We start from the raw sequence: 24,794 nt of genomic DNA on the forward strand, positions 1-24,794 counted from the left end.
GGGGGACCGACACACAGTGGTGGGAAGTAACCCACTTTTTCGATTTTTCAGGTATCTGGACTTGTATCGGGAGAAAGACGTGAACCCTAATTTAATAAAAACCTTCATGCAAGCAGAGTTCAAATACAACCGAATGGCTTTAAGAAGTGGATGCCTGTTTCTGCAAAGGCGAGATCATATAAACACATTTGAACAGGCAGTTATCATCTGCCTTATGCAACGGGTGAGACCCCAACCACAGACATCTTGCTTTGTCTCACAGCAAAGTGAGAATACAATATCAGAGAGAGAGAAAGGGGTGAACAAGTTCTACTTTCTTATCCTCATCCTAAAACAAAAGATTATATGAGGTTATAGTTAACAAACAGTAGAATAACGGCCTAGGGTTGTTGTTTTTTTCTGCTAACAACTATAATATTTCTTTTTCTCGCAGCTTTTTACTTCTACGCCTTACATTTGAACACATTATACTCCTAATTTGGCGTGTCGTGGTCTCCGATGCCACCACTAATAAATAAAGGCTTTCTATGGCAGAGCGATGGAGAAAACAGGCTACATGGCTTGAATAGTGATTTTAGCCTTCTTCTCGACTGCCGACGTCTGAATGTGTGAAGTGTCAGTCAAAAAGAAAATGTTCCGTGCGGCGAATCGCTTGTAAGATGATTGCAAAATAGCCGCGCTGGAAATTCCGGCGTTGTTAACGCGATCGTTGAGGGACTGGCTTTCTGTTGCTCGGATTAACAGCGCAGTCGTGCTCTTTTGACGTCGCCTGTCGTCTTCGCCCGTAAGGCCAACTCGTGTTTGTCTTTGTCGAATAAACACGTCCAGAACGTCAGCGAGCGTTTCGAAACAGCGCGTTTTTTGCGGCATCGTTCCATACTCCATCTTTCACGTCATATTACCGTAACGGGGCAGCCGATACAACATAATATGACACTTGTCTCTCTTTTGGGCCCGGCGCCGTCGCCGCTGCGGTGAAGTCAGAGCGAGCTTCTTCATGTGGTCTCCGGGAGTGGGTGGGGACTCCAATAGGGTATGACATCATCGCAGAGGGCGTGGAGACCGCATGGTCACAGCTGGAAGGAACGCCAGGATGGATCAAACCAGTCACCGCCTTGTGGATGTCACGAGGAGCAGCTCTCATTGGAAACATCATAGCGATGATCTATGAGGTTATTCATCTCATTGATGGACAGAGCAACCTCGCTATCTTGCTTTTTTTTTTTTTTTTTTTTTAATCTTGTGTTATTCGCTGAAAAACTCCGGTCAAAGCAATAAAAATATTACTTTGTTGTGGCATCTTGGGGCCAAGGAACTTTGTTGACGAGAGTTGGGGGCTTCATTTAGACAAAAGTACTGCTTTGACGTCATCTGGTGGCATCTTGGTGCTAATGAACATTGTTGAAGTGAGTTGAGGTGCTTCATTTAGACAACATTACTGCTTTGCCGCCATCTTATGGGCTCTATCGGCGGTGCGTCAATTACTTGCGGACTTTCGCAATCCACGGAAAGGGCTCGGCCCCTGCAAACTGATTTTGATGACATAATTAAATAGTACATACCATGAAACAATGTGTGCATCATGATTTTTATGCATTCATTGGCCAGTTCCTTCTGGTGTGCGCCCCTCGGCCACCAGGGGGCAACATTCCATTCGATGCATGGAAGACGAGAGGTTTTGTGATTAGGAGTGCGCCAGGGATGGACTGTTTGCTTTTTTTTTTGGGTGGGTCATGCCATACAACTTGTTTACGGTCAGACAGAACATTGTGTCCAGGCCTGGGCCACATGCTACTTCACCAAGTTTAAAGACAAGCACATTGTTATCTGATCACACGCAGCAACAGTCGTTATCGCCGCTTTCTCCCCCACACACCCCCCCCCCCCGCATTGACCTTTTTTTTTTTCCTTCCCTCTTGTGAACTTCCTCCAAACTTTTAAGATCCAAGTTTATCAACCCTCGACATGTCTTCTAATTTCGCCCCCAGGTTACATCACAAAGCCACACTCGCCTCATTGTGGTGAACGAGCTGTCTTTTGTCTAGTTATTAGAGCGTTGCTCAATCAGGTAGATTGTCCTCCGCTCACAAAGATGAATGGTGAGCATTGTGCTGGGCCCTCCGGGATGTGATTGATACCAGCGCCCAGAAGTTTTGACACTTCCTCGTGAATGTTTGTTTACACAAGAGGCTGGCTGGCTTTTTTTTTTTTTAGGGGGGATCCGCAAAGTGTCCTCCTTTCATCTGACGCGACAACACGCATCACCTCCGTTTGCGCGCTATCGGCCTTTCATCTGCGATGGCTCGCCAGAGGAATTGTTAGCTTTTAGGACGTCTATCGGGACGCTTGGAATAACAATGGCAGATATTCCTGGCACTCGAGCAGGAGAAAAGACTTATTGCAAACAAATGCTGCGGTGTAAACAGGAGTGCCGTGGACTTTTATTGCTCAATTAAGTATTATCGCAATGTATTATGTGCTGCATCAACCAGACAGGTCTGAGCAAATAAAACGCATGATTAGTGGCGGCTGACAGGTTTTATGTGGGATAATCGTGGGAATTCTGCGTGCTGTTGTGTTTTTATCTCGCTTAGTAGCAGTTTGAATTATCCATTCATGCTTTTTCTATAGTGCTTGTGCTCATTAGAGTAGCGGGAGAGCTGGAGCCTCTCCCGGATGGCTTTGGGTACATATAGACAAACGACATTTACACTCGCACCTATGGACAATTTAGAGTCTTCGGTGAACCTAACATGCACGATTTTGGCCTTATTTCTGGGCATCAGGTACTCGTGAAGGCTGAAGCCACCGATACTTACGGGGGGGGGGGGAATCTGGAGTGAGTCCTCCTCACCAGTAGTTGGCGCTATTCTGCGGTAACTGGACACATCAGCGAATCATCATGTGCGTCAGAAAGAAACAAAGGTCTTTGTTTACAATTATCTGTTAATGAAAAAAGTGGAATCAAACATCCATAGAATCTAAAAGACAGGACACTGAGAAAGGAAAAGGCAGAAAAAAAAGCTCTTAGGAGCTTTAGCGTCCACACAGATTGCTGTGATCGGGGGTGTAACACTCCAGCCAGGATTTTGGTTTTCGCTTGTCCCTTTCAGACGGAACTTAACTGAGAAGGAAAACAAGACCGCAGTCTGGTCCTTGAACGCGCATTGCTGCCTAATGGCGTCAATGGTGACCAGTCCAGGATGTTCGCCACCTCTGGCCCAAGGTCTGCTGGGAAAGGCTCCAGCTCGCCCATGATTCGAATGATAATAAGCCAAATAGAAAAAGGATCGATCGGTATGACGGACAGGGACGCTAAACAAGTCGAAATCAATGCTATCAGTCAACTATGGGATAAGAACGTCATGGGCGTCGGGATGCAGAGTCATGCCCGTGGCATGACACCTTTGCCTGGTCAGGATGCCAACGCGGGGGTCCGCTGCCCACGCCGCACCCGATGATTGGAGCATGACCATGTATAAATGTGTAATAACACAAGGGACATGATCGTGTGTGCGTGCTTCTTGTTGTTCTTATTACTGTTGACGCTCCCACTAAATGCAACATCTCACACACACATTAAAGCACACTCGGCTTTTTGGGCTCGGGCTACATGCCTGTGGCTTGTGCTAGTCTGAGGTTGGTGTAATGATGACACACACACACACACACACACACACACCACACACATAGCTTCCAAGACCCCCACAAGCATGACTTGGCCGAGGGCTGCATGGTATATTGCAGTGCTGACAATGCTCCCCATTACTCTTAATTACTCAACAGAAATGGTATAAAATGGAGTTTGTCTCGCGCGTGCGTTTGCCAGCCTCTCGCTACATCGGCACACACGACCTCACCCGTTACAGTGGCACCCTGACTTACGAGTGCCACAACTTAGCCAAATGTTTACTTACAAGCCAGCTTCAGATACAAATCGATTATTTTACCAGTTATCCAATCGACTAATCGAGTATTCAGATAAGAATAGATTTGGCATCATTAAGCAACTAAATGTGCACGTGAGACGCATGTATTACTATTATCTACTTGGGGTCACCAACCTGACGTTCTACACTCTATTATCTGTGACTTTGACCGTGTGTGTGAGGTGAATGTCAGTTCATGAAAGGAGAGTTTATTCCGTGTTTATTTGAGCAAATAAATAAATAAATGTGTTATCTTGAATTGCCGATCGTACACGTGCTGTTGTACTCGTGTTCTCATTTGCAGTTGACACATTGCACTTGGTTCTTTTTTTTTTTTTTTTTTTTTTTTTTTAAGTGTCAAACGATCCCAAACTTTGGACATTTGCTGTCTTTTACGCATTCTTTCCTACGGGCTCGCCGCCATGGCGCCAAATAGTTTTTCTACACGGAGTTGCCTGCAGTAACATTTGTCTTTGTGAAAATGTTTGCTTCGTCTTTTTTTTTTGTCATCAAATCATTGGAGTTAGTCGAATAATCGTTGCAGCAATAAAGTTACAAGCTCGTGACTAAACAAGATGGTCAGAATATCATCCTACAATGAAACAATGACCCAGAGGCAAAAAAAAAAATATTGGATCAGGAAAGAAAGGAGAGTAAAATAGCAGCACATTGAGTATAATTTCAATACTCATTGTGTAGCATGCACCGTGAAGTAGAAAAGTGTACAGCTACAAGACGCCTGTGTGGACGTAACCAGATGAAGACACATCAACGTCTTTGCCTTTTAAAAAAAAAAAAAAAAATGTTATGTGACGTGAGAGTAAAGAAGGAAAGCACAGTAATTTCCCGGCCATCTTCTAATCTAAAGAGGTCTAATTACAGGCACCAAGGTGTATTTGGGCGGTTAGTGCACATCCATTGGCACGCTGGGAAGAGCGGTAAGGGCTCGTGCTGGGAAACTGCAGAGACCAAATAACTTAAAAACGACAACAACAACAAAAATTGCAATTTGGTGGGTCTTTGACATGAAGGTCTTCTAATTACAAACTAGCCGGCGACACCAAAGAGTTCCACTCACCAAGACACGGGCGATACTTTGTTATTACCTCTCTGCTCTTCCCATTTGATATGTCAGCACCCTGTCTTGTTTTTAATGTTCATCTAATGACATGGCCTCCTCCTCTTCCATAGCAGGATGTGGCACGCAGGCTGCTCCAGCAATGCCTCATTAAAAGTTTCATTTTTTTTTTTTTTTCCCTGTGAGTGCATATCTCAGTCATTTGCGGGTAATGAGTTGGCGTGGCGCGCGCGGCCAAAGTATTCCAACCATCCGCTCGCTCTCAACCCGCTGATTTGTGAGAAATGGCGCGACGTGTTAAACAACAACGCTGGTAATTGTCCCCCATACCAACCCCCCCCCCCAAACAAAATGTTGGCGCCTTCAACTATTTCAATAAATAGGTCGGTGACAAGTGAGGTTATTAAGAGTAGTGTTTAATAAAACATTCACATTCTCAATATATAGATAACGCTTTCTTATAAAACAATATGTAACACATTTACACTGCATGCAGCACCGTGTTGTTATAATACTGGTGTTGACTCCATAGCTCAATTAATTGCCACACCCAGAGTACTTTTTACAACAGGGCTGAGGAACCTTTTCCCTACCTCTGCGGGACAGTTCAGTCCATGCTAAACTTACGAAAACATACGATGACCAAACTTTACAGTGCTACCGCCGCCATATCACGGATTGTTTGGGTAATTGTTTTTTGTTGACGGGTTTTTGCAGAAGAAGAAGAAGAAGAACGTGCTGGTTGTATGTGTTGCTGCTCCGTTTGTGTTAAAGTAGCTGTAGTTGTTTAAAACATTGATAATTACCGTTAACATCGATGCTAATTTCTGTGAGCACTCCTATGCAGTTTTCGTATTATATCTTAGCATTAAGCAAACTTTGTGTTAGACGAAATTAGGTGGTTTGGCGTTTAAATAGTAGTTGATTCAACATTTCTAATTACCGTAACCTCGATGCTAATTTGCGTTAGCCCATCTGTGCCGTTCCGCATGATATTTTAGCACTAAGCTAAATGTGTGAGACGAAAATGACATGGTTTGTTGTTTAAATATGCAATCATTATTTCTCTTATGTGTTACGTGTCCGTTTTTAAAGTAAACTACACGTGGGAAGGACAAATCGTAAAGCGAGCACGCTTTACATGTTACTTGCAAGTGTACTTTTTGTTTCCTCAAAGTGATATTATACTACGGGGCTCCTTTTTCTTGACTGTGTGAGAGCGAAAACAGGCGCTAAGGAATACTTTAAAAAGTGTCGAATACATTTAAACGTGTTTAAAGCATTTGGGAGGGGTACGTCTATCATGTCAAAAAAATACATGGTCTCTCTATAGTGCAGATTTTCACCTGTTGCGGGTGAGTCTGGAATGTGTCCGCTGCGATAAACGTGTGTTCACTGTTTTATTATATATTATGAGCATTCGTGGGTTAATTATCTCTTGCAGGTTCCCCAGCCGTCATTCACAATGCAGTAATTTACTGCAATAACCGACGCTTCAAGTTCCATAAAAACAGAAACAAAAAAAACAGCTCTGCCATTAACCACTGCTGACAATTGAGCCCCCCCCCCCCCACACACACACACACACCACTTCTACATCTCCTCTCATCCATTCACAGGCAACGAGATCAGTCCATCATCTCTGCGGGTGTATCACTTTTCCCGGGAAGTGCGTCTTCACTTCCTGGCGCTGTCTCGGTGTCAGCAGCGTTGGCAGGAAAGAAAGTCTTGGGTGTTGGCATATGTGTGTGTGTGTGTGTGTGTGTGTGTGTCAGTGTCTGTGACCCGTGTGTGTGTGCGCGCGCGCGTGTGTGTGTGCGCATCAGCGTCTCTGACAGGTGTGTAGGTTCCGGGTCGACGTCCTGCCGACTCCTGCGTGCTGCTCTCGCTCGCCTCTCTCGGGCCGGCACGCCAGGCCGTCGCCGCAGTCGCAGCGCTGGAACAGCTCCAGGCCGTGGGTGCCCTTGCGGCGGTGGCGCGTGCACACCTGGCCCTCGGTCAGCACCGGCTTGCAGATGCGCGACCAGAAGTGGCGGGCGCAGCACAGACCCTCGGCGCAGTCGGCCGAGCGCAGGCACGTGTCCCCTTCCTGACCTTGGAGGGAAACGACAAGATGTTTGATGATGATGACGACAATAATAATAGTGAAAATCCACGACTAATTGACGTGTGCTGCATAAAGGTTTACATTTGCCGACAGATACCACAAGACGGCGCCGAAGCGGTACTTTTATGTTACACAGAACTTTGGCCTGAGCACAAAAACAGCGATATGTGTGATTTTCAGCAAATAACACAGGATAGTTTATTAAATGTAGGGGGAGTAAAAGTAAATACAGCGAACCCCCGCGAAAAGTGAAAAATCCTCAACAGCTTGACTAAAAGGGTCTGTAATGGCCTATAAAGGCCACAAGATGGTGGTAAAGGACTACTTTTGTCGAAATGAAGCGCCTCTGCTGAGGTCCACATAGTTCCTTGGGAGCAAGATGGCAAAAAAAAACAAGAAAAAAAGCAATAATACGAGCGCATCAGTGAAAAATGGAGGTTAAGTTCTGAAACGATCTGCACATTTGTGAAAGCTGCACTGCGAATATGAGAGTTCGCTGTACTCAAGTCATGCTATTTGCGGGGGGATAGGACCGAGAATCTGCGACTGATTGATAAAAGCCTTTGAAATTACCTGGAGGTGCCACAAAATGGTGGCAAAAGACCATTTTGTCAAAATGAAGTACCCCATTTCACTTCAAATTGAAATCGAAAGATGGTGCCAAAGCAATACTGCAATTATTATTATTTGGTCTGAGTGAAAAAAACAGCAACTAGGTGAGTTTTTCAGTGACTATCAGAGGATAAGTCCCCCCCCCCCCAAAAAAAAAAAAAAACGTGTGTGGGTTCAAGTCGAGCTCTTCACGAAATACATAACAAAAATGCATGAGCAATACACATCCCCCACAAACAGTTTGGTGTTGCAAAGCACTACTTTTATATAAGACCGGCTGATGGACTGTCTCAAGGAAGCTTATCCCCTTACTTCAACATAGTTCCTTGAAACAAAATGACAACAAGGCAATTGTTTAAATATGGCCTGAGCAAAAAAAAAAAATTAAAAACAAGAGCAAATAGATGAGTTTTTCATCAGATAATGCAGGATAGGTTGCAATATATATATAAATATATATTTTAAAAAATATATATATGTGTGTGTATGTGTGTGTGTGTGTGTGTGTGTGAGTAGGGAGCGAAGTTTATTTCTATAGTACCTTAAAGGCATATTTACAAAGTGCTTCGACGGAACAGGAAAGCGCACATTAAACTAGATGACAAGCGTAAAAAGCCAAACCAATAAGATGAAAGCACGCAAGGAACCCAACAACATGGACTGAGGGAGCAGAGTTTGAAGTGTTTTTTTTTTGTTTTTTGTTACCTTTCGCAGTGTGGGCTTCGAGGGCAGTGAGCGGCTTCTTGGCATGATGCTCCATGGTGTTGTTGTGTGTATGCCAGCCCGTTATGGCGGAAGATTCCGGGCCGTCGATGTCATTCGTCTGGCACACACCTGGAGAGAAAAGGAGAATGTCAAATGTACACGTGTCGAGACAGGAGGAGGTTGGGAGGTTTTGGTTTTTGGTGTCTTACCGTTGCTGCAGCGGCTCCCGGCGCAACACATGGAGTCCCGCGCGCAACGCTTCCGGTTCCTGCGGCACGGCAGACACACGCTGCGGGCGTCGTTGCAGAATTCATCCGCGCCGCAGTCGTCGTCGTCCGCGCACACGCCTGACTCCTGGAGGCGACGGAGCAGCCGTTACACGACGAGACAAAGCGACCGCTTGCGACGCACGCAAACTTTTACCCGCGCAGCTTCGCGCAAGAAAAACGTCGACGCGCTTCGAGACACGGACTCAACGGTCAGCGTTACCTGCAAGGTGTCCGCGGCCGATTTGTGTCCCAGGCTGCCCGGCGGCGGCGGCGGCGGCGGCGGCGGCGGCGGCGAAGTGCGCGGACTGGGGCTGACCGCCTCGAAATTCTTGATGGAGTTGGAGTTGAGGAGAATCGGCCCCGCGTAAACGGATCCAAGCAGCGGGAGCCACAGAGGCAGGAAGCAACGCGCAGCGCATCGCATCAGCATGATCGGGATCCTTTTCTTTTTTTTCCTTTTTTTTTAAAACTATTTCTGCTCGTTGTTGTCGATGACGGCCAAAAGAACAAGTCCAGGAATTCCCTCTTTTAAAAAAAAAAAAAAAAAAAAAAAAAAGTTTTCCAAGGAGAGTCTCTCTGTAGCGTTGCAGGCACGTCTCCAGTGTCGCCCCAAGTGCCGCGTTGACGCATTTATACGCGCGGACCTGTTGCTCTCTCCGCCCCCCTGCACAGCACAACACAACAAAGGCGAAGGGCTGGAATTTCAAAGTGGGGGGCGGAAAACGCTCATCTGCTGAGGGACTCCCTGTTTGGGGAACGATAACGACCTGTTAAGTCCGTCCCATGGTCGCAAATAAGATGACTTTGCAAAGTCGCCAGCAGAAATCCATTGCAAATAGTTGGTGCCAGTTAGATTAGTTGGACACCTCAAATTTCCACTCCAAAAAAAAAAAAAAAATCTAATCAAATAATGTCAAAGCTACATTGATGCACACACACACACACACACACACACACACACACACACATATATATATATATAAGGAAAACATGTTCCTAAAAATATTTTCACGACCAAACTTTTAAAAGTTTAAAAGCTGTTTTTATGTTATTAATAAGATGGTTATTTAAACACATTTTTTAAAGTATGAAACTATCTCAATTCGTTATTATTTTTTTTCGCGTTTTAGTAGAGTTAAATCAAAATATGTTCTCCATTTTCTTATTTCACCCTTATAATAATAAAAGAAAATATCAATGAAAAATCTTACTTAAAAATATTTTTTTAAATGTAATCAATATATCTTAAAATACTGCAATCCCCATCATATATATATATATATTTATTTTCATAAACTTGCCCTTTTTTAAAGTAAAGGGTAACTCCTTATATATTATAAGGAGGTTAAAGCATTTTCTTGTCCAAGTTGTGCCCTGGAATAATTCCAGAAAAGTCTAGATTTTACTTCATATTTTTCAAAAAATGAAAAGAAAAAACTATATATATATATATATATATATATATATATAATTCTATGATGTAACTGGTTTTAAAATTTTGTTGGACTATTTTGGTATTTTATTTTTAAATTTGTATTATTATTATTTTATTTTTCAAAGTTGTGTTCATGTGTTTCTCTTTTTGGGCCTAATAACTGATTTTTGGGAGGCCAAGCTGGAGAAATAAAAGAGGAACAAAATGGAGGGAAAGTATGTTTATTTGAGCTTATTGTTATTGTTATTGTCTTTTCGTTGGGATGGAAAATCTAAAAAAAATGTTTAAAATATATATATTTTTAAATACGTTATTGCGGGAGATTTATTTTTTTATAATTAAATAAATGACTATGATATAAGATTTGTATGGAAAATATTATTTAATAATTTTATTAATAGGTCAAATGTGAAAAAAAAAAAGTCGAATAAAGGTTGGATGTCTTTTAACAAAGATAACGTGAGGAGTCTTCATGTGATGATAAAATAACTAGTAAAGAAAGAAAGGAAGAAAAAACATCCAAGCAGGCTAAATGGGGGGTTGTCAAAGTGTGGTATGAGTACCTCTTGTGGTACGGGGGCTCTCTCTAGGGGGCTCGCGAAAGAATCACTGAATGAAAAAGACAATAAAATATACATTTAAAACGTGAAATAAGGTCTAACATGTTAGAAAGCAACTTGTAGCTATTCTGACAGCCGGTTTATTCTTTTAAAGAAAATACAGTACAGTCCATTTTTTGCTTTTCGTGTACAGTACATTTTTAAGTACGATTGAGCTGTTTATTTAACTTTTGAGTACAGTACAATACATTTGCATTTAAGACTTGTTTGTTTTTACACAATTATTTAAGCACAATTCTATTTAACTTTGATGTGTCATGCATTTAAACTTCTTCTTTTTTGTTTGTTTGTAATGCTAATGTTTTTTGTGTCTTTATCGGCGCTAATTCCATCATGTTGTTTGACATTCAAGCGTCTTCTGAGGCCGATTGAAGTCACTCGCGTCGATTAACTTTTCATTTGATCCCGTTGTTTGCGAAAGGGGGAGCTCAAGAGGCGGGGAGGGGGGCAATTATCCTCCCCCCCCACACACACACACCTCCAGATGACACCAAGGGGCGGACATGAATGCGTAGGATATGCAAGAAGACCATTAAAGGGTGTGAAAAGTTTACCGAATTAATAGACTTCCGTGGCGAAGCCTTTCAGGCTTGACTGGCACTTTGGAGATGAAAGGACACCCCCTCGACCCTCGTTTGGGTTCCGACTTGCCGAAACCGAGCCAGAGTTGTCCTTAAAGCCTCTTAAAAAAAAAAAAAAAAAAAAAGTGTGTATTTGACAGGAAATTCATTCAAAATCCCGGGCGACGATCTTATTTGGATCTTCTTCATAGGTGTAACATGACGCCATGTTGTTACGGTCATCCAAGCGGCCGATAAACACGAAAATGAGCTCTGAATGAGTGCCAAACACCTGACAAAGCTTCACGAAGGCAATTTGGCGGAGTTTAATTGCCGTATAGCTTTTGAAGTTAAGCTTTTATCTCCACTTTTCTTTTCGTTTTTTTTAACGGAGTGAACACCTTTGAAGAGCCATCTTTTCCCTTTGATCTCCATGACGTGTCAACCTGTTGTCACCGCCACAAAAACTACACGATTTGTGTTCATAACAGTTTAACTCGAGGAATATGAGTCATGAATTTACGATTAAACACTGACATTGGATTTCGGAGGTTGTTAATTAAAGCCGAGGAGACATTTGTCGGGTTATTGGAGGCTGAAGGAGTGCGGTAGTGGGTAAAGGCTGTAACATTTACTTGCAGCGCCCTCATGTGGCCACCTGGTGAATTGTCACCACTGTAGATTCGAAACGTTTTTCCAAAAAGAGAATAATCTAATAAATCAATTTTAAAATGTATATTATTACATTTGAATACGGTTATAGAATATTTTAAATTATATTTTGACATCACAAGCAAGTAGAAGATCTTAATGCTGAGACTGGCCCAGTCCAGTTCAAATCTTGCCTCAAACTGATTAATAATAATAATAATAATAATAATTGACATTATTTGTTTCAATTTTTTGCGCTTTATTGGAAATTCTCACTTAATTAATTATTATGTTTTAAAATTATTAATGGTTATTTAGATTTCATTTGGTTAGTAAAAACACAAACTAAAATATGTATTCTTTTACTCTAATAGTGCAATTCCCCCCTAAAAAAAAGTCACGCACTTGCACATAAATTACTTAAACTGTGGGTTTGATTAATAAAAACACCAACACGGATATCGTTTTTTTTTTTTACTCTATAATTAAAAAAAAAAAATCATACACGTGGCACTTTTAAAAATAAATTTACAGCAACAAAACAAAACAAAAACAACACAAGGCAAATATCTGGCAAGATGGACATTGCAGAGAAGATAGTCCAAATATGATATGAATCCACTCACTTATCAGTGTTTTAGATAAACCTATATTAAAAAATAAAAATAAAAATAAAAACCACTCACAGTATAACCCAATTGCCTTACTGTATTTAACTTATGACCAATAATAAATAAACAATAACAAAAACTATCATTTACTGCATTTGGGGAGCAAATGGCACAGCTGTTGCATTCCACTTGATCGTTTTAATGCGGGCGCTCCCAATGAATTGACAAGTGAGTGTACAATATGATAAGGCTGAAAAACTAAATCTACCTTCATAATCATAATCATCATAATAAATACATGTGCCTATTCTCGTCTGCCATTTTATTTATTTCCTCAACATGGTGTCATGTACGAAACTGTATGACACATGACCCAACTATTTAAATTAAAAAAAATACAAATTTAGGTTTACAACCGCAAATCATTCCTGCTTCTATGATATTTTGATTTCATATTGACGTGAAAAGCGTGTCATTGCAGTCGTATGTGATGGAGTTTTAATTCGTATGTGGCTTACGTGAAGCGATTATCTTTCGGACGAAGTGTAGTTTTAAGGTGTGCGTGTATGTGTGTGTGTGTTCATGCAGCATCGAAAAGGCCTTGTGACGATGATTTGCATGCCGTTGATTTAAGGCACTTCCATTTTATGCTCTTGATTGTTGGGACGTGAGAGGTGACAATATGACGTTTTGAACATCATACAGATGCGATGGTTGAAAATATTACCCAAAATACCCCCCCCCCCCCCCCCAAAAAAAAAAGAAAAGTAAAAAAACTTCTGCACAAAATATCCAATAGTAAAAATAAAAAAAAAACAAGCACAGGAAAGGAGGGTAATCACTGTACAAAAAAAAAAAGCCAACCAAATATTACTATCATGTCACCGTCTCCTTTTGTGGTCATGAATCAATAACAGCACCAAAGACATTGATTGACACCTCGTTCACAGTTAAGAGCTGTACAGGCGCGATGGAGGACGACCGAGTGTTAGCAGCATCCTCATGTGACATTACAAACAAGGTTTCCGAATTTCGTCGACTGAGGAAGCCTGAAAATAAATGCGTGTGTGGTGTTATGAGTGCATATCGGATGACACGTCACCTCATGGAAATGCTGTCGTTTCTCGTGTCAGCTGTGTGATGGGTGACATCTGAAACAGGGCACTTGGAGAGTCTCCTTTCTTTGACTGCACACACTTTTGTGCTTTTTCTGTTTACAATGTACCTTAAAGGGGACATATTATGGGAACTTGATTTATCAATTGCCTGAACCCCGGCCTTCGCAAATAGGCCTATTCATTAAATTAAGAGTGGTTACCTCTGTAGAAATGTTTAAAACTCAATTTACGACTTATTTCCACATTCTTGCATTTAGTTAAACCACACCTAGTATGCAACTAGTCTCCTGCCCTTAATCTGGATTTTGGCCTGTTTTACTGCCACTTCTCCTTAATCCTACCCCCTCCTCTCCTCCTCGGATAGGGTGCTAGTGATGAGCGACCTGTTGCTGTACGGATTCCGTACAGGTTCCGAGGAGAACCGCTTCCCTGGAAGCGTCAACCTACCAGAGCTTCATTTTATTAAATGGACTCTTATGCTGTTTAACATAACATTGTAGAGCATCATTTCATTTGCAGATTTTTTTAGGGGAACCAAACCTGTGTTATTAGATGTAAAAAAAACAAAACAAAAAAAACGATGAGCTGTTTTTATGCTCAGGCCAAAGCCGTGTCTAATATAAAAAAATATTGCTTTGGAGACATCTGGTGGCATCTTGGTGGCATCTTCAACTTTGTTGAGCAGAGGTGGTGAGCTTCATTTAGTCAGGCATGGTCAAAAATGCTGTACTCGCCATTTGCCACATTGTGAGGGGGCTGAACAGAGGCTCATTTGCCTGAGATAGTACCTCCCCCTATATTATTTTCAGCAAGACAAAAAATAGGGCGGAGATATTGATGTGAATAAACCTTTCAGATTTTTGGTGAATTGTGACGTCTAATTTACATCATGACCGCGTCACACCAAGTTTCTTCGCCATTGACTTGAGAGTTAGGCTAGGTGAAGTGGAGTTTGTCAGGACTTATACGGAAGCACTATCATGTCAAAGCCAAAAAATAAGCAGAGCTGCATTGTTAGCACATATTAGATTAGCTAACAGTGTTTCCAGTGTTAGTTTCTGATAACCAACACACGCTTATCACTAAATTTCCTAAAATGGAAAATGGGGAGAGGGGGGGCATTTGTGTTTGATGACGTGTCCGCTGCATGCGCCACGTGCAGGATCCGACACACTAATTGACAAAGTGTAATTCGGCAGCTTGATGATGAAGTGCTGCTCCCGCGATCAAACGTTTATGGGCACTGGCTTTTTGTGGTGGGGATATGGCCTTTCAGATGTGGGGTGGGGTGGGGGCGGGGGGATGCATAATATGTCTCCTTTAAAACGTTCAATACTACGTAATGCGGCAATTGGTGACATTCAGGTTAGTCGAGAGCACTTGTTGTTACAACGGGAGAAGCGACCGTAGAAAGCCAGCAGATGATCGCAACACAACGTTTTACATTTTCACAAACGTATTTATCCTTAAAAAAAAAAAAAAAAGAACAACAAGATAAAAACAGATAAAGAAACATTCGCCAGCCCGTCACATGCGAACGTTGGCTCGGTCATCAGCCATGTTTTTGTGTGCGCGCGCATGTGTATCCCTGCACTTTCTCCGCCTCAGAGTCGAGTGTAAGACAACACCGAACATGTGCTACAGCTGTCCCGCTATAAATGCTTGACCCGGGGCCACAGTGAAATAAAGGCATATCGGTGACCCAGTAGAGCGTGCCCATCCATCCATCCATCCGTTAATTCTACATTTGTACTTCTTCTCCATATCGGCTTTTTTTTTGTTTTGTTTTTATTTGTACGACGTAGCCATGTCCTCAGCATGGCCTCCATTCCAACAAAAGAAGAGATTCTTTTGGTTCCACCGGGGAGCTTGAAGGAGAGCTTCAGAAATCAACGTCCCAACCGGAGTTGTCGTCAGGCGGCGGGTCCTCGTTGTCCTCTGGGAAGCTGTCGAAGTTACTCGTGTCGACTGCTGATGTGACCTGACGAGGAATAAGAGCGCACGGCGTCGTCTTACTGCTGCACGTACGTACCGACGGCAATAACACAGAGAGAGCGCTTTGCACTTACATTGGGGATGATAGGAGGCGTCAGCGTCCCCTTCTTCAAGCCCTCCCAGTTAAAGCCCTCAAACCACCTACAAGCAAAAACCGGTACTCGTTAGGGATGTGGTCCTTTTTGAAAAGTTTCACATCAAGACGACATTTTTGTTTTTTTGCACTAATATATTTATTTTTGTCTGTTTTATTATTTTTAAATAACGTTTTTTTTTTTTTCTTTTTTGTTCTGTATTGTTTTCTTTCTCCCCATTACTATGCTATGCATCTCACATAAGCACACACAAAGGAGTATAATTAAGTGTATAATTATGATACCGTAATTGTGCATTTTTATAAGGTTACAACATTGTGTAAATACAGTTTATGCTCATTTTTGTTAGTATTTTTTTTTTTCGGGGGGGAATTCTATATGCATTTGATTTTCTTAATTTATATCTTTGAGAAGTTTAAGTTTTACCATGTATTCTTTCCTTTTTCTTTTAAGTAACACTCACTAAATAAAAGCCTTTTCTTCTTGACATTTATTATTTTAAGTTTCACTTAAAGAAAACAACATTGTCCAAATTATGTAATTATAAAGATTTTTCTTTTCATTTTTCCATCTCACAAACACTTTTAAAATATGTTTTTTCAATTTTATTTTCAAAATCTTACATAACTGCTGACCTCATTTCATTGACAGCCGGTATTCTATTGTATTGGATGATGTGCAAAACTTTATGACCACGCTATAATATGCATGCCAGTGCAGTCATTTGTCATGAATAAATATGCTTACTTGTGCTTTTGGATGTCCTTGACACCATTTTTCAAGTTTCCCAGTCGTTCAGAAGGATTATCCCTGCAAAGACGTGTCAGTTAGCGCGCCAATGAAATGAATTCAGCGTCGAAGACAATGACTCACCTGCATAGCTTTTTGATTAAGTTGGCAGCATTTTTGGTAATTTTCTTTGGGAATTCGATCATGTCGATGCCTCTCAGGATGATGTTGTAGGTCTTCATTGGATCGGGGCCCGAGAACGGAGGGCTAGGAGCAGAGCCAGACGTGGAACATTTGTCATTTGGACTCAAAAGCGACTTTTTGGACTTCCTTGCGGATGGAATATCAACACTAGGATATGCCCGGGCTTGCTGGTACCTGCCAGTCAGGAGCTCAAACATGAGGATTCCTAGTGACCAGTAATCGGCGGAGATGTCGTGGCCCTTGTTCAGGATGATCTCCGGCGCTACGTACTCAGGCGTCCCGCAGAAAGTCCACGTTTTCTTGCCAAAGCCAATTTTCTTGGCAAAACCAAAGTCCACCTTGTGAAAAGACGTAAGTTCCTAGAAAGAATGAACGAGAAAGGACCGAGATCATCTAGAGGAGCTCCTACCAGTTTGGCATAACCCCTGTGATCCAGTATAAGGTTCTCAGGTTTGAGGTCTCTGTAGATGATGCCTTTGGAATGTAGGTAGGCGAAGGCCTCCACCACGCAGCCTGTGTAAAACCTGGTGGTCGAGTCCTCGAATGAACCTCTGGGAACAGCGAGGGAATCGTCAGAGAATTCACTTCTACTATACATTGGTGCCTTGAGGTACAAGTTTAATGCTTGTAACTCAAAACATTTGCATTTCAAATCATCTTTCCGCATTGAAATGAATGGCAATGTCATGAATCCGTTACTGCCCCCCAACCTCCCAAAAAAAAAAAAAAACGCCCAAAGTGTTTTTCTATAAGGAAAATAGCACATTATAATATTGCACTTCATAAAAACCTACAGTAATAACATAAATAGAATGTAAAGAATTGATAATTCATTGTGGCGCCTTCTGGTGTGCGCAATTTGACCACCGGGCGACAGCAAAGTACAGTCATGGTGACAAAGAAGTAGTTTTACTTCAAATACTGTAAGTGATCTGCAATAACATTAGTCGCTTTTTACAGATGATAAAGAGTATATGCCTGTGAGTATTGTGATGTTGTCAGTCTGCATGTGTTGCTGCACCGCTCGTGTTCAAATATCAGCTCCTTAGAGCGTTACTCCACCGCCACGTAGCTGCTTATTCGTTAGCCCATCCGTGACAGTTCCCGTTATGTGTGAGAATTCAACTAGCAGTTACCGTATGTGGTTGTTTTAAGTACAAAACATGTAAATAAACATTCGAAACACGAGTCATTCACCGGTCTCGAAGAATGGTCCACAGTTCTCCTCCTAGGCAAGCTTCCATCAGCATGTAGAGGTACTTGCTGTCTTTGAACGTCCTATAGAGTCTGAAAACACACAGTAGACGGGACTTACACTAGCTGACAAATATAACGGTGTGACGGGAACACGGTGATCTCATTGCGATGCCAGCGAGTCAAATATTTGCGCCACAAAACCAGTTTGGACTCGTATTCAAGTGAGGAATTTTAATTTCGAGGTGGAGTCAGCAGATCGTATCCAGCAGTCATGCCATTGTATAGTGACAGGCAGAACAATTAAATGCCATGCCACTAGTTGGCAGAGGTACATGATCGCATTATACTGCACTGAAATAATCGTGATCGCGACTCAATTTACTCACAAATAAGTGATATACTTATGACGACATTTTTGTTTGGTGGTATGTTGCGAGCTTTTGCTAATGTAAAATATTTGCTTTGTTTCAACGACGGTTGGGAAAAACTGGACCGTGCTGTCTTTGTGCATTTGTATTCTCGGGGTCAAAAAAGCAGATTTAAAAAGTTGAAATAATAAATTTAAGAAAAAAAAGCGGCGTGACCTATAAAATGTCCTTGGTTTGGATGTGTGAAGATACCTTGACATGTGTGTGACCTTGCACAAGGTCCCCTGAGGAAAAACGACAAAAATAAAATAAAATGGAAAAAAAAGACACATTGCATAGTTATTAAGGGGAAAGAGGGTCTACCTAACAATGAAATCAGAGTGGGCCTCCTGCATGATGAGTTTCTCCGAGCGAATGTGCTCCTGCTGCCTGGTGTCGACGATGTGCCGCTTCTTGAGGATCTTCATGGCGAAGGTTTTGTTCTCGTCGCTTTTGAGCTGAACCTTGACGAGAGACGGCGGAAGAAGCGAATAGAGAGAATGAGCATGCACAGCCACTTTTGTTTTGCATCATTCATATATTCCCATCGAATAGCCACACCTTCCCCTCCTTACCAGCTCCACACGCCCAAAGCCGCCAACCCCCAGAGTGTCGATGATGTTGAAATCAGACAGATTGAGATTGAAGAAAAACGCATTCTCGGCTTCATACCTGCGGTTGGCGTGAATGAGGAGGAAGGAACGGGATTAGACATGAGACGAATGACGAAAGACAAGATAATCCACCTTCAATTTGGCCTCTGAGTTCATTTGTTTGCAAATCTCAGCGGATTACCTCGACGCAATCGATCAGAGATGGCCTCCAGGATGTAAAATGTGTGAATACACAAAACGCTTCCCTTGGAAAAAAAGACTTAATTGTCCTCAGCCTGCCCCCATCAGGGCAGGATAAAACAAGAACGGTGGACGTCTGTCACCCGAGACGCTCCCCTGGCTCTTAAAGACGCGTTTTGGCCTAATCTTGCCGTGGTTGACCCGTGCAGAAATTGTTTCCACGTGTCCGTCCCCGATCCCCTCACGCCGCCCGTGTTTTCGGGTTATTGTTTGATCCAGATCGAGTTTCATCAGATCAGGATCCGGATCAGCGGGCTTAGTATTCCACGTGCTCTTTCTGGGTCACACGGCTCTTGCCACAAGGGGGTCAGTTGTTTGCGCTGCTCGAAGTTTCAAATCATAATTAGAGATGGAATTCTACATGATCGAGCACGAGCCAACAGGTATCGGAGCTCAGTGTTTCTTACAAACAAAGTGAGGTAACCGAGGCAGTCTTTGTTTATTTGTGTGCGTTGACCCGTTAACAAATTTAATGGATGATTCACGTGAGCGCTTCTATTTTTTTTTTATTTTTCATCATCTGGAGTGCGGCCAGGAAAAAAAAAAACCATACAATTTAAATCTTAAAGAAAAGGAGGCGAGTTGTGTGTCATTATGAAGTGTCAGAATGATGCCCAATTACGCAAGACATGACACACAGTGTGCCAAAGTCTCAAGAACAAGAGTAGCCACGTGTCTCAAGTGGCCAGCAGATGGCAACATAGCTCTGTCCCAGTGCTGCATAGCGAGCCATTAAATCTGAAGCATTTGTCATCAATTTTGATATGCATGTCTAGGGGGAGACAAACACGGTTCAGTTTATAACCTCTAAGAGCAGCCAATGATGATTGGGCAGGTTTAAAAGTGCATTCTTACGCTCACGTGGATTCATTTCCAGCAGGGGAAGCCACTTGTTGTTATTAGCTAGCTGAAGCGCTCAGTGATGAAATGATACTGCCTGCTAGATCGACTACAAGCCGTACATCAAACCGGAACTAGATAAGCCTGACCTTGAAACAAAGCCGATCCGCATCCATCTTCAGTTTTTGGTCAGTCCCACATTTGCCGTACTCTTAGTCGAGCCCTAACTCTAACACAAACACTTTGAAGGATCCTAACCCTAACCACTTTAAAAAGACCAAACCCCAATCTGAATCTTACTTCGACAATAATCATAAACGTAAAACTAATCCGCGCCTTAAACCAAACCATAAACGTAACCCAAACCCTGACACTAACCCCAACCTCCGACCCTTTTACAGTTTCAGAAAACTAAAGCCAGTTTAAACCATACAAATTAGCACCTGAATCCAATGATAACACAAAATTAAGTTACCATGGTAACAGCTACGCAGCTTTCCGGATCGATACAGGTTTTCATCTCACCACTGCTCAGTTTTTAGCCATGCACAAAATGTAAATTCAAGATGCCTTAAATAGCCCTTTCGCTGTCTACAATTGCACACTTGCAGGTAGAACAGTACGTCGTAATGTTAGACAGAAAATCTATTAAAAAGTGTTGTATGGCAAAATGTTCTTCTGCAGATGGAGTAGCACCCCAGTGGGCGATAAAACTGGAGAGGACTGATGAAGTCATAGGAATAACGCAGTCCCCATGAGTTTAGGCCAGAGTGAGTGTGTCTAATGCAGTCTGTTTACATTCTTTTTTTCTTGGCTTCCATGAATAAAGATGTTTGTTCCATCTACACGCCTCACAAAGAGTAAGGGGAATTGGGTTTTCAGGTGACATGTCAGGATGACCCTAAAATGCACTACAGCACAACCTTTCCGAATGAACTTTAATGTGATTTTCTCAAAACGTTTGAATGCACGTGTTCAACTGATTAAAGTTTCAGTACAACTTGAACAACTTGCTGTTCTCTATTAATTGTAGCGTTGCAGTCGTTTGGGGCAGAAAATTGCAAAGATCGACCAAAACTAGCGCAGACCTTGTGAAAGAAGAGGTTAATAAAACTGCAGGAATGGAGAGTGCGGGTGGTTGTATGCATGGTGAGCAGAGAACAAAGATAGGCTGGGATCTTGCCAATGAGTGTTTTATAGGAAATGTTTCGGTTCATTCGTGGATCCAACGAGAATTTTGCCGTTCAGCTCCTTGTTAGAGAAGACGAGCGACTTGACAATGTGCATTCAAAAGTTAACAAAAGGTCAAATTAAATCCACCTGTAAAGTTTCTAGTCCGTTTTTGAAATTTAACCCAAAAGCCCAACACCCCAAACTTTTTGTGAGGAGTGTATGTAAGAACTACACTAAGTTATACAGAACATCGAATATCTAGAAAATCTACGGCATTCCAAGTTTAAAAAAAAAAAAAAAAAAAAAATAGAATAAAATAAAATAAAAAAGACACAGCATGACAACAAAACAATGCGTCTTTCTATTTCAAGTAAACGCGGACGCCTGCAGAGTGAAGGGGCGGCTTGATCAAAACCAACGCTGACAGTCTTTGAAGGAAAGCGCTGGCAACTTAGCGGGGGAGCATCTGGATCGTTACAGTCATGCGACCAATGGGGGAGATATAGTAGTTTCCATCGCCGCGAGATGCTGACTCAGGTTTTCCTCGCCGTGCAGCCTTGTTAGACTGGGCGAGGAATTCCTGCAAAGAGGTGATGCACGTGTGGTACGGGAACTGGGAAAGCTTGAGCTAAAAATGGCGCTGATGGGATTTCGGGGAAGACGCTCTGAATTTGAATTTTTAAGGTGTTGACTGCAGCGTCTGCCTCACAGTTATGGGTTAGTTATTGACGACTAGAAATATCATATAATTGTTCATATAAAAGGTGCAAAACATTCAGCACGCCTCATCGTATGCGGTAAGGTACGATACATATTCATACCTCTATGACAGTGTTAATCAAAAAGTAAGCGTTATCTTTTCAAGGCAGCCTCTTACATGTATGCCCAACTCATAGCTGAGCGTGTCTTATGACTTCTCTATTGAAATTCTCCTGTTTCCATGACGACGGTAACACCGAGTCGCAGGTCGTCGCTTTAGTTTTCTCTCTTTTCAACCATCTGTTATCCAGCACACCGAAAGGTGCAGTTTATGCCTTATACCAGCGCGTAAGAAACTTTTGTTCTTTTTTAGATGGGCCATTAACGCTACGGGTCAAGCCGAACGCGCCACCTGCCCGGTTTGTGCTCAGTTTCACCCTCGAGCCTTTGATGCCAACTCTCCTTTTATTCTCACTCAATCGTTGGACATTTTTTGATGGGATATTAACCAACTGGTTGACTCCAAAGTCCTGCCGTTTGTTGAAAATGTGTGACTCTGTGACTGCTGAATAAAAGACAATATAGTACACAACAAAAGTGGCTTATTATTGGTTGCATATTACGATAAAAAAAAAACGTGTCTTACTTTGCTTTGGCATCAACATCCTCATGGCCTTTGCTGGACACGTCCTCTAAGCCTCCAATCAGGTGCTTAAATGAGCTGCAATAAAAGAAAAGCTGGGGTTAACACGGTTTGTGCGTGTGATTATGGCATGAGGAACTGACACAAAATCTGACCAGACTGTCATAACAACTGCTGCCAGTTATAATAAAATGTTCATTGGGTGAGCCTATAAATAGAAGGCACAACAGAGAACTAATCGAAAGCCACATAAAAGTGAGAGCACAGGAGTTGAGAGTTGATGTTACAGTAAAACTTAACAACAAGGTTGTGACAAGTGAGTGCAAGGTGACCTGATTTGAATTAATTTGAAATGACCTGGTGCTTGAACCGAATAACCTGGGACTTTGGACCTGCTTGAGACCTTGACCAAAGGACTTGGATAGACTGATATACTTTACTCATACTGTTTGGGATGCTATGAGTCCATAATTGAGACACTGAGAACTCGAGTGGACTAACTCCATTTGTGATCTTTGCTTTCAAGATGGCGATTAAAAGTTTTATTTTTTAATATAGAGTACAATATTGAGTATTTTAAGATACATTGTCTGTCTTCATATGTTGGTGCACTGTTTGCATTCAAATATCCATTGCTAAAAGGGTTATAACCACAGCAAGATCGAAGCTAGTTTCGTTAGCCCATCTGTAGCGTTTTGCATTAGCATTAAGCTAACGGACTTGGCTAAGTTATATGGTTCGGTGAAATACGCATTTTTTAATTCTCTTTTTTTATGTTTGAACTTCAACTAGGAATGGCAATAAAAGGCTTAAAGCAAGCGCTTGGCCTCTTGTTTAAAGACTTGTTCACTATTTGCTACTTGTGAAGTTCACTGCCACCATGTTTTTAGTCTTTACTGAACATAGCCTAAACAAAACAATTTGACACAAAATAAGTTCTAAAAGAAAAACAAAACAAAAGGAAGTCAGTTGTAGAATTCATCCTTCAATACAGTCCTTTTTAAAATTATTTTACATGATTTGTATATGTATATATTTTTTATCACTTTTTAAAAAAAAACATCGGAGACACAACTCTGTTTTCTATTCGTTCTTGTCTCTGATTTTTTAAAATACACCTATTCCTCTCAAATTACAACAACCTTATCTCGTCTTAAACAGCTTCTGTGGCAAAGTAAATTGTTGTGTATTTTGTCCATTACCTGTGCTGTTTTGAATTCAACTAAGTTGTGAAAGTTGAGTGTATTTAAGTTCATATAGGGAATTGGTTGGTTTCAGCACGATCAATAATTCTGATTGCTTTTTTACCCCGTAGCTTTAAGATTGGGTTTTACACGTGCTGCCCCATATTTTCCACACAGTAATTTATAAATGGCAGTAACAGTAAACAGTTAAGTATGTATAATGGCACTGTATCTCCGTCGTGAACCTTGAATCAAGTGATCTGAGTAAAATGCCCCATGTTGGAACTAACAGACCAAGTCCAACCACCTTTTTGTTGGGTCTGTGTAACTCCTCTTTTCCCATAAAAAATAAAAAAATATCGCCTCATTTTGCTTCAAACAATCAAAACAGCAAAAAACATCTGACCAAAACAAACTTCCACTCAGGCCTCATTAAGCTGTCAAACCTCGAATTTAATACATCTGCTGAGAGCATTCTGTTCTGAGTTGTGGTGTTTGCCTTGCCATTAATGGCCCTCTGCTTATTTTCATTCACAGTGTAAGATGCCAATAACGAACAAAAGGGAAATACACGCTCACACGTATCGAGCTGTCTCTGCAGGTTACAACACCATCAGGAACTTGTGGTGGAATGACAGGCAACGCGAAAGGCATTGGTCATCACCTGTGCTTGAGGACTCTTTCATTATCTGTTAGCTCTGAGGAAGGCCCATTTGAGCCCACTATAGGCCACAGCTGGGCCCTGGGTAAGACGATACCCCCACCCGCTCAACCTCGTCCGCTTCGTTTATTCTTATCACAAGACTTAACACTCCTTGGATAAACTGTTCCCTATAAATCGGGCTTCTTTCAGGGTCAATAAACATGAGAAATATGGTTATGCTCCGTGGCAATCAAAACAGCAAACAGCCCCGCTGCTCGGTTTTTCTCGTATTCTGAATTCTTATACCTGTCCTCTTGGCATGGCTCCACAAAGCAAAGCATTTATTTTCTTTGGCGCCTGGGAGAACATTTCCATGCAAATGAGATGAACAAAAAACACAAAAGCTGTGCAACTCGGCGGAGAGCTGGTGATGACG

At 41.9% G+C, this 24,794-nt stretch overlaps 2 protein-coding genes across 6 annotated transcripts in view; both read right to left on the bottom strand.

The window, feature by feature from the left end:
- Positions 1-6,393: 6,393 nt before the first annotated feature.
- On the bottom strand, positions 6,394-9,299 carry LOC133410150 (dickkopf-related protein 1-like). The gene is made up of 4 exons (XM_061690938.1): positions 8,921-9,299; positions 8,641-8,785; positions 8,432-8,560; positions 6,394-7,101 (listed from the first exon to the last, which is right to left on the bottom strand). The coding sequence occupies exons 1-4, from the start codon at positions 9,128-9,130 to the stop codon at positions 6,830-6,832; spliced, it is 756 nt and encodes a 251-aa protein (XP_061546922.1). The 5' UTR covers positions 9,131-9,299; the 3' UTR covers positions 6,394-6,829.
- A 5,904-nt stretch (positions 9,300-15,203) lies between these two features.
- LOC133409800 (cGMP-dependent protein kinase 1) overlaps positions 15,204-24,794 on the bottom strand; it is a 90,975-nt gene continuing 81,384 nt past the window's right edge. For 4 of the 5 annotated variants that reach the window (XM_061690280.1, XM_061690282.1, XM_061690279.1 and 1 more), the window contains 10 exons: positions 22,535-22,609; positions 18,898-18,994; positions 18,647-18,786; positions 17,916-18,005; positions 17,128-17,269; positions 16,893-17,056; positions 16,659-16,781; positions 16,533-16,595; positions 15,765-15,831; positions 15,204-15,676 (listed from right to left, as the gene is read on the bottom strand). In XM_061690280.1, coding sequence (XP_061546264.1) covers positions 15,578-15,676; positions 15,765-15,831; positions 16,533-16,595; positions 16,659-16,781; positions 16,893-17,056; positions 17,128-17,269; positions 17,916-18,005; positions 18,647-18,786; positions 18,898-18,994; positions 22,535-22,609 — 1,060 coding nt within the window. In that variant the 3' untranslated portion in view covers positions 15,204-15,577. Of the gene's footprint in view, positions 15,677-15,764; positions 15,832-16,532; positions 16,596-16,658; positions 16,782-16,892; positions 17,057-17,127; positions 17,270-17,915; positions 18,006-18,646; positions 18,787-18,897; positions 18,995-19,117; positions 19,468-22,534; positions 22,610-24,794 lie in introns of those variants that run through there. The other variant, XM_061690284.1, reaches the window with a different exon arrangement.

The sequence above is a fragment of the Phycodurus eques genome, chromosome 11 (assembly GCF_024500275.1).
Source record: "Phycodurus eques isolate BA_2022a chromosome 11, UOR_Pequ_1.1, whole genome shotgun sequence".
NCBI lineage: Eukaryota > Metazoa > Chordata > Actinopteri > Syngnathiformes > Syngnathidae > Phycodurus > Phycodurus eques.